General features: G+C 40.0%; 1 protein-coding gene across 2 annotated transcripts in view; it reads left to right on the top strand.

Moving 5' to 3' along the window:
* Positions 1-10,670, top strand: part of LOC118321735 (guanine nucleotide-binding protein G(q) subunit alpha) — a 28,537-nt gene that overhangs the window by 3,666 nt on the left and 14,201 nt on the right. For both annotated transcript variants that reach the window (XM_035653199.1, XM_035653200.1), the window contains exons 2-3: positions 9,404-9,588; positions 10,381-10,535. In XM_035653199.1, the coding sequence (XP_035509092.1) occupies positions 9,404-9,588; positions 10,381-10,535 (340 nt within the window). The remainder of the gene's footprint in view (positions 1-9,403; positions 9,589-10,380; positions 10,536-10,670) is intronic.

The raw sequence follows: 10,670 nt of genomic DNA on the forward strand, positions 1-10,670 counted from the left end.
GTCGGGCCTGTGAAAGACTGCCCAGTGCTTCTCGTCACCGCCTGTCTGGTTTGTTATTACACATATGGCCCTGTTAAATCTTCGCCTATGGCTTGATTTATGTCTCTGTCTCGTGGACACTAAGAAAAATGTTTATTGTCAAGAAAAGAACAAATATATAACTTGTCAAGTTATGAAAAAGATTGAAATGTTGAATTGAATTAACCAGTAACTGTGTCTCTTCTGTTTGTTGACTTGCATACTAATGACCTGATCTAAATTGCAAATCAATTGAGTGTCATAAGTTTTAGCACTTGCTTTACCAGTTCAGAGTGTGGGTGTGTGCGTGTGTGCGCGCACGCATATATAAATCAAGCAGGTCTGGATACCTAAAAAGAAGAACATTTTTTTTTTTTTTATGTTTATACAGCAACACATTAGCCATTGGCAAGTTCCCAATGAAGTCTTGGACTTGGAAGAAGGAAGTGAAGTTGAAGACGGATCACAATTAGTTGAGGGATAGCAAACGGCGAAACCTCTGTCCAGTGGGAAATACTGCTGTTCCAGAACAACTAGCATTTTGATTAAATGGGAGCCAAAATAGGCAAAATGATTAAATTGACATCTAAGTCCTTTAGAAGGAAAAATATGCCAGGAATTTTCTCAAAACTGAACTAGAGATCCTGTGCTGTCTCTGTCTCATTCTTTTTCTCAGCATAGATCCAGATGTGCTCTTACAGCCCACTTGCTCCATGCGGACGTATTTCAAACATCCATATGCAGCACAGGAGAAATTTGAAGTCTTTGAAGTGAGTAGATGAAGATGTAGCGGGTACTGCCATGACATGGACGGTTAGTTGGAGGAATGATCGGGCAGGTGTCTAGTTGTTGCCTGGTGCTCACTAGTCTTTCTGCTGGATTATGAACTAGGAGATGGATGTGTTTTTAGTTATAAGGTCAATTGGAGGGTTTTTTTCTGTTCCAAAGATGATATGTGCTAAAGATGTGTGTCAGAGGCAGGATATTTTACAGTTGTAGAATAAATGTAGCATTTTTAACAGATACTCACCACATTTGCTCAAGTGTGTTACTTTGCTCCTGCAACTCCCATGCTGCATGCTTAATGTAAACCAAAAACCCATATGTCAGCCTGAGAAATGTACAGTTAAAGACATAAAGCCTGGAAGACAATGCAAGAGCTGTGTAATAAAGGCCTGCTCATGTACACATTTATATTCACGTTTTTGTTGTTATATTGGATTTCATTAGTATATTGCTTGCCGTGCACAGATGGAACAAAAACACCTTACAGTGTAATCTAGGGACTCCTGACAATGTAGTGCAATCTAATACAAGAGAACCACAAACTACCAATTGCAAGTGTTGAATCCTCCTGTTCAAAAATGTTAACATAGTAGAGCAGAAGTGATTCGTCAATTAATCGATTAATCAATCAACAGAAAATGTATTGTTCATTCAGTTTTGGTCTTTTTTACTGCTACAGCAGAAATGATGTTATAAATACAGTGCATTGTTACACTCCACAGTCTTTACCCCATTTTTTTTCTGAGGGAGGTTCCTGCTTTCCACCTATTACTAATTTTCTTGTCTTTTCCATGTCCCATGTGGTCTTGTCTCAGCTGTCTTGTAGCTATACATATAACCAGTGGGAGTAGGGTTGGGGGAGTGGAGTGGTTCCATCTTGTGACAAGGAACACTGACAAGGGAAACGAATATGACATTTTTATCTCTCTTACACACACCCTCTTCTCAAGCAAGCAGGAGTTACTGTATCCATAGCAGCTGTACACTGTAGTATCTGCCAATAATGGCTATCCAAGTATTATGAAACGGTTTCAGGAACTAAGTAGCCCAGGGATCTAAAAGTTGCTTAAGTACATTTGTCTTTCTACTACATCTCAAGAACCTCAAAGATTAGGCAGATTAGGCAGATTAGACAGATTAGACAGACACTGGATTAGCAACGGCTTTATTTCATAGGGTATTTATATTGTTTTGTGACAATATAAAATGTGCAGATCTGATGTTTGGGGGGGGGGGGCAACAGAAGTGGGAAGGATTCTTGAAAATACCACAAAGGCAAAACAACTGTTCTACTACTCTTAAACAGGATTAGGTGAATCAAACATGCAGACAAGTGACAAGATAAAGGTCCACTGTGTAAGACATTTATCGGAGTAGTTGCACAATCTGCAACTGCACCGCTAAATGCCACAAAATCTTACACACTGGACCTTTTTCGGAATCGGAATAAATGGAGTCATGGATGCTTCCACAAAGGGCCCGAGGACGCACTAAATGGTTTGAGAATGAAAATGATGTGAATCATATGTTATGGCCTTTGCACTCACCAGATCTTAAACCAGTTGAACGCTCATGGGGGATTTTTGACTCATGTGTTAGACAGCGCCAGCAAAAACACAAATGAGGAAATGTCTTTTGGTGTTCAGTAGAATTCCCGAGAATTGAAGAATTTATTTGAAGAAGCATTAAAGCACACCAACACCTTACTGAGCACTTCATGTTTAATTTGACACTCATGTTTCAGTTTCTCTTTTCTCACTGACTACATTCGAGAGTACAGAAGTATTAACAGCCAAATGATTTCATAGTAACAAAAGCAAAAATGCTCTTTATTAAGCAGGATGGTCCCTGTTAGTCTTATTAATATTTTTTAAACATTTATATTATTAAAGTTTCATCACTACATCAGAAGCACTTAAATGTTGCAGCTGGCCAAGATGGAGATAATTTGAACTTCTTGAGACTGTTGGAAATTTCTGCCTGTTATAGTTATATCTTACAAGCTCGTGGTAGGTTTAGTAGATAAGATCTTAGTCTACAACGTAACTGTAGCTGTCATAGAAATGGGGAAAAGTACAATATTTCTCCATGAAATGTGGTGGGTTTGCAGGATAAAGTAGCGCAATGTAACGTAAAAATACTTAAGTAAATACTTTCCAGCACTGACTAACACTGATACTGTTGTCTGAATAAATGCTGTGGCTGTCAGAACACTTGACCCCAGTAGTTCCTTGTCCAAGAGAACTGGGAAGGGAGCAGGGACCTTTTGGGATTTTGACCCAGGAACTAAACCCAGAATTCTGCTCCTGCGGTCAAAATGCACATTAAGTTCCTAAAAATGTTCTTGGAGATGTTCCTGCAGGCCACTAGACAGTCATTCAGTCATTCAGTTCCTGTGCAGGCGGATATGCCTTCAGCAAAGCCTTTCCCAACACTGAACTGAAGTGGACATAGCTTCCTGTTTGATGTGCTTGGGGAAGTTTTAAGGAATCATTTACTTAAAGCGGCCTTCTCCTTCACTCTGTCACACTTTGCACCTCCTTCCTTTCGCTCGACTCCTTGAGACTCTTTTGTTCTTTCCCTTTCAGCAAGGATGCCAAACTCTGCTTCAAGTTATTACTCTTCATGTAAACCATAGCTGAAATGTCTGCCATGGCCTCCAGCTGGCCTGACCCAATGAAATGGATCCGTTTCAACTATTTCCCCTGTTCTTTTGTGAGTTAATGGTTATTTAGCAGAATGACTAATACCCTGGTCGGTGCATGATGTGAGCAGTGACACGGTTGTGCCTTGGTTAACGGTCACGGCTGTGTGATTATTGGGCTTCTCTTCACCCTGCCCCCTCTGTCTTTGCTATGTCGGGGATTACAAAATAGCTCAAGGTCCCTGGTAAGCCTGTATGGGTCTCAGCACCCTAATTTATATATAAACATAAAAATGGGCGTTTGGTCTTTGACTTGTGGCAACTTTGCATGTGTGTTGGAAATGTATATGCTTTTTAATTTAATTATATTTTGTAATTGATTGATCACCACAACTTCATCTGCAACTAACTATTATTTTCTTTTTTTCATTTAAGAGAACTTTTTGTTGCATTTTAAACCTTTTTATTAGACAATGACAGTGTAGAGGCAGACAGGAAATGGTGAAAAGAGATAGGGGTATGATAAGAAACGTCGCTAGCTGGAATCAAATCTGTGACGGTTGCAACCATGTGGCCATGTGGCATACACTGTAACCATTCAGCTACGGAGGCGCTTCTTAACAATTATTTCAATTACTGATTTTTCCGCCGATTATTATACGGATTCATTAATTAATCGTTTGGCCTATTAACTATATTGTCCATCACAATGTTCCGAAAACCCAAGGTGATGTCCTCAAATGTCTTTGACTGAGCAAGTCCAAAACCCAAAGATATCCACCACTGTCACATGAGGGGAAGAGAAGCAGCAGATCTTGACAAATGAGAAGCTTTTTGGGAAAATCTTTACAAAAATGATAATTGCAGACTATTTTTCTCTCAATTGACTTTCAACTTTATTTTTGATAATGAGATATGACCATGGGGGGAACACCTTGATTTTTATTGCTATCAGTGTTAGACACTAGATAGTAGTTTTTGTTTTTAAAGGGATCTCCACACCTTTTATCTGAAGTTGGAAACTACAAATTAGTAACACAAAGCCTGCATTACACATGAGCATGGCTGTGACGTGGGGATTTACCAGGCAGGCCTAATGAAAAGATGTAATAGAGTTTCATTAAAGGAAATGTTAACATCCAGCATATTTCGGAACTTGACCCATACTACTGAGGGTAATAAAAGTTGGGATATTTTGGCCTGTGCTGCTTTGAGTTTGACCTCTGTTTATCTCCCAACTTTATGTAGGTGCAATTCCAGTAGCCCTTTAAAACAGAAAAAAGATCTTTAAGTAGAGTATTTTGTCAACTAGTTTTATGTAAATAATTATTAAAATGTTGTGTTCTGTGACTTTTCTAGCCAAGATGATTGTGCTATAATTGTTTTACATTGGTACATGCCTACTCACTTGTCATACACAAAACATATATGGGTGTACTCAAATATTATATAGAGCACAGCGTGTAAATATAGTGGTATACACTACACATTTGCCAGCTTATTCGGTACACCTAGCTAAATGCTATGCAGTCAGATTGGTCCCGCAATAAATTGTGAACAGTTTTATCTGTGTTAAGTCAAGTGTAGGGTCCTTTTGGAGGCTGTAGTTCGTGGTGCTGTTGAATTGAGTGTTTCTATTGTTTTGTTAGCCCCATTTACATCAAAGAGGATTTTAACAAAAACTGAACATTATAACTGTCATGAAGGTAGGATTTATTGTAGGGCTGTTTTTTAGAGTGCTTCAGTTTTTAGCTAGGCAACTAAGTATATATAAATCTTTATAAATGTTTTACGTAATAGACATGCACCATATGTTCATATGTAGTATAAATTGTACATTTTACAACTCAGTGTACAACAATGTGCAATAATTACTGTGCAATACCATGTCATATTCACTGTGCAATCTATTGCCCATGTGCTGCTACTATTTGTTATCTGTCGTTTGGATTCTTACTGTTTTTTCCTCTTGTACATAGTGTTTATATTATAGATATATTTCCCTACTCTTACTGTATATATATGTTGTTCATTGACCTAGGTTTTTTCTCTAATCCACTTTGTTGCTTTGTTACATTGGATTCCCCATTTGTCGGGACAAATAAGGAATATCTTATCTTAATGGTTTTTATCATATTGGTTGCTGGGGAAAAAAATGCTTGTAAAATTGAATCACTTTGTAATATGTTGTTGTGAAATTTGAATACTATCTAATTCAGAGCACTGACACATGATGCTGATAAAATGTAAAATCTGTGCGTCCATTATTTGCTTTCATAACTTTTCCCATCGAACTCCCATAGGCTGAGAGTGGAGTACCAGCTGAGGACATTGTGGGATTAAGAAATGCACGCTAAAGTTGCATGTTTGACTGGGGTCTGTAGAGACGTACTGAAGCCTATCAGCTGGTGTTTTCTGCCATGTATTTATGAGTCCAGCACTGGAGTTGCCATGGGAACTAGCATTACCCCTCAGGAGTAGCTCCAGCGTACAGTAGCTTGTCCATGAGAAATGCTTCTGCTGGGTTTTCCAGTTTGGTAGGAGAACAATGGGATCTGTTGAATTAAGCTGATCATGCCTGCTAGACATGCCCCTCTCCTCTGGTTGTGTGCGTGTTTGGAAGATCCAGATATACTTGAATACAAACACTCAATTAACCAATGAAGCTGATGTATCTATCCCATATCCTCTCCCTTCATTTCTGTGCTTGTCCGTTTTAAACTCGCCTCTGTACTCAGTAACACCGAGTACAGAACGGGAAAGCAAAGAATGTGTACTCCAAGTATTCTGCTTTTCCTACTCCCTCACATCCCACTAACCCCCCACCCGCTTTCTGTTCAGCTCTTTAGTCAACGAGAAAGTGAACTCTAGTGCTGTGTCTTGACAATTGCTATTTATGTCCCTCTCTCAAAGACATACTCTGTCTGAAGGGGAAACTCCAATGTTGCCTGACCTGCTTTCCACAGTGAAAGATCCTGTCTGGTTAGAGGGCAGGCAGCACTCAGGGCACTCCTTCACTGTACACTCAACAGTGCTCTTCAGTCAGCGACAGTCAAACTTGACTCTCATCATCCTCGGAAGACATTTCAGCTTTGCCTTGGGAATACCAGCTGTACTTTATAACACAAAGCACATTCCATTATCTAATCAGCCACTACAGTGCTGCTTAGACAATGTGGCTGTGGCTGTCACTAGTATTTATTTCTCCCAAATTCTAATTCTCGATGTTTTCTTTCACTGGTAACTCCCTCTATTCGTGCGAGGAGGCTGTAGACTACTATGTGTCTCCTTTAGTACACACAGTGTCGGATCCCTTTTTTGGCCATGTTGTTGGCTTGTCTCTATGGATGGCATTGCCAGTCGGCCCACTACTTCATCTTAGAAATTGCCAGAACTATTGGATAAATTGCCATGAAATATTTTTTTTTACTTTTCCTCTAGTGCCAAAACTTCAGTACTTTTGTTCGTTCGCCCTAAGGGCCTGTCCACACGAAGGCCTCGTGAGAAGCTGCAAACCTGTACAGGGTGTAACCCGTTTCTCACTAACTGTGAGCTAGCGCCACCGCCCGTGACCCTGCAAGTAAGCGGTTATAGCTAGACGATGGATGGATAGCATGCAAAGATGTTAGCATTTAGCACAAAACCTGGTGGCGCGTAAAGCCTCACAGATCATTGCTTTTCAGGACTTGATACACCAGAATGGACACATTTGCAGTTCGGTTTATGCCATATTAGTGTTTACATGCATCGACGTGGTCACACGTTTGTCAGCACATATGGTCCGCTGTACACCGACAGTCTGTGCAGACCCTCGCGGACATGTGTTTTATAGTGTGTCCACACAGGAGGCGTTTCAGCTGCGCTTTTCCAGTTGTCCGTCTCATGACGTCTGATGGAACAGATATACTTCTATTTTAATCGATCCAGCTTTCTACACAGGCTGCATAACGGCCAGCAATATACGGGTATATGGGTAAAGTCAACCCGGAAAATATTTGTATGCTTTTCTTCCATTTTACACATGTAACTACAGTGATTGTGTATTGGGCTCTGAGCACTGCCAAAATGCAGAAGTGCTCCAACTCGGTACTGTGCCTGATTGCATCCTGTGTAGACAGCCGTGTAGACGCCTCCTATGTAGACAAGTGTGTGTAGACAAAATGAACACTGAGGACAGTCACATCTATGTTGATGCAGCGAGTTGTGTGTAGTACTTGGCCATGTAGGCCATGCAACAAAAATGTTGTCCATCATCATTGTGCACTTCAGTCTTTTAATTTTAAAGTTCAAACAACATACTGTCAGCAGTTTTACTTTTAATCTATAGATTAATTCATAATAATTGTCGGTTGCAGCACTAGTTGAGATCAGTAGAACAAAGATGCCAGAGAGTATACATGTAGCTGATACTGCAGTGACTCAGACTTGTATGTTGGGAGAAGTGAAATGGAGAGATGAGTGGTGGCAGGCTCGAGCAGGGTTGTAGAGGAAGAAAATAGGTGGTGGAATGGGGGTGGAAAAGAGGAGGATTGCTCTGTAGAGTGAGAGAGAGTGAGAGAGAGATGTGCATAGTACAACTAGAGGTTGAGTTTGGGTTTACTGCTACCTGCCTTGTCTTTTGAATGTTCCTCTTTGGTTGATGACCACAGTATACACAACTGTGGTGCTTTTATCCTTACTCTGGCATCTCCTAAGCCTAGGGTGATAGTTTGTTCACTGAATATGTCCATATAAAGATACAGAACCTGCTGCAGAAGCTCTCGAGGAGAAGTTGCTGTGTGTGAAAAGGAACTGTGGGGTTCTGTGTATTTCTTTCCCTGCATGTGCAAGCAAGTTTCCCTCTCTATGACTAGGTCTTTTTATCTGTTTATGCACGTGTGCATATGCATGGTCACTGTGATATAAAATTGGACGAGTGAACTCAGTTTACCCAGCTCTTTGTTGAACTGAGGTGAGCCGTGCAGCCCTCATGTGGTTACTCTGGGCTGCTCCAGTTACCCAGTCAGTGGAGCCTCTGTGGTAACCACGGCCAAAATGGTGATTACAGTGCATTGTTACATTGCACATCTCAGGACACTAGAACCAAAATAATAAGAGACAATGGCTCAACCACAATTAGGCCCAGAAACATGTGTCCATATATATTTTAGACGTTGTTTAAATTCTTATCTGGAGTTACGTAACTCTCATGTGTTTGAATACACACACACACACAGGAGATGTGAACATTTTAATGGAATAATGGAATAAAAAGGTCATTTAACAATAAGAGAACCATGTGGAAGAGTGATCAGTTCAGCTAAGCAGCCTGTTTTGGTAAAACACAGGGACTGAGGTGAGGTCTTGACCGCTGCCTGGAGGCCATGAGAGTGCTTATTCATTCACAGCCTTGTGTATCAGCACCAGGGTGTAGGTGGTCAGACAAGGTCAGCCTATTTCAATGACCAGCCGGGTTACCACAGAAATGAGTTATATAAAAAGTATTTGACCAAGTTTGTTTGCTTTGTTGACTCTGTTGAGAAGAGCTTAGCATCCACAGGTCTTTTTTTATTTTATGGTTTAGTTTGCTCTAAGAGCAGCAAAAAATACATTTGACTACATTAAAATCAAAGTGCTGCTACATTTTACTGTCAGTTGTATTCTTAATTGATTTATCAGACAAAACTGGATGGATTACAGCTTGTCTTGGAGTATTGTGGTACTTACCCATCTTTCAACCAAATGTTTGAATTCATTCGTCATACTTGCATTCATGTACATTCTGGCATTGTTTGCCTCATTTAGCAGGTTTCACATTACACTCTTTTTGATTTTCCTAATTTAGCTGCACACAAGAATTATCACCACATGTTCAGCAGCACTGTAGGATACTATAACTTTTGTTCCTGGGTCATGTCAGAGTTGTGATCCTTGTTTCAGTTGTCAGCTAACCTGCTGTGCCTTTTTGTTTTTCAGGTACTGGAGAGAGCGGGAAGAGTACCTTCATCAAGCAGATGAGAATAATCCACGGGTCAGGCTACACAGATGAGGATAAGAAGGGCTTCACCAAACTGGTCTACCAGAACATCTTCACCTCAATGCAGGCCATGATCCGTGCAACTGAGACCCTCAAAATCCCATTTAAGTATGAACAGAACAAGGTGCGTACTGTCAGTGTATCAATGAAACTATTGTCATGTGTTGTGATGCATTATTGAAATGGATATCCACATCCAAATAATTTATACTTCCTAGTTTGTGATGCACATAACATTGCTGAGATAATGAAACACGACTCTATACAAATTTCTTAACTGAATTATGAAAATGATTTAAGTCTTGAAAATGTATTTTCTTAATTAACTTACATAGTTAGTACTATGAGTAACGGGATCCTACAAGAACACCTTATTTACTAAGTTTGCTCAGTTTCGGTCATTTTCACGTATCACATGTCAGCGTCAGTTGGGGGGACCACAAGTTTAAAAATAAGAGAAGAAAGAAGGAAGTTTCTGCTTGAAGCTAAGAGCTACATTAGCTGCTACTACCATAATACATTGTCAACAGTTTTCTATGGAAGTGTCGGCAGTCAGGTAACAAGAAGAATACATAGAATGAAATGTATCTCTGGCTCTGCTGCATTTATTGATTTAATGTTGTTGTTTGTTGCCATAACACGATCAGGAGTTTGATAATGTTATAGCCTAAAAGTGTGGATATGTACTGTAAGTAGTATGTAAACATTCAGGAATATAAGCATTACAGATGTAGTAAATGTGGCCAGTATAGAAAGACATAATATTCTCTAAGACCTGAGTTACTGAGAAACCACACACTTTAAAATCTGTAAGTGACTGCCTCCAAATCTCAGTCATGAATTTAATTTTGCATAAAGTCTTCAGTTACAAAATTGACATGTTGCTTTGTTTTTGTTTTTTGTTCGTTTCTCCCAGAATAATGCCCAGGTGGTGCGCGAGGTGGACGTGGAGAAGATTTCATCATTCGATCAGCCGTACATCAGCGCGATAAAGACGCTGTGGGCTGACCCTGGCATCCAGGAGGCCTATGATCGCAGAAGAGAGTACCAGCTCTCAGACTCAACCAAATAGTACGTCTACAATATATTAACTTGCTAAAATTACACACATTATTTACTTAACATGTGCACATGGAGAACAGTGTCACTGCAGCTGTGCTTTCCAAAATATCTAATGCAGTATGATGAAATGAGTAAATAACAGTT

This window comes from Morone saxatilis, unplaced genomic scaffold (assembly GCF_004916995.1).
Source record: "Morone saxatilis isolate NCDOM2014 unplaced genomic scaffold, NCSU_SB_2.0 Contig12, whole genome shotgun sequence".
Classification (NCBI taxonomy): Eukaryota; Metazoa; Chordata; class Actinopteri; family Moronidae; genus Morone; species Morone saxatilis.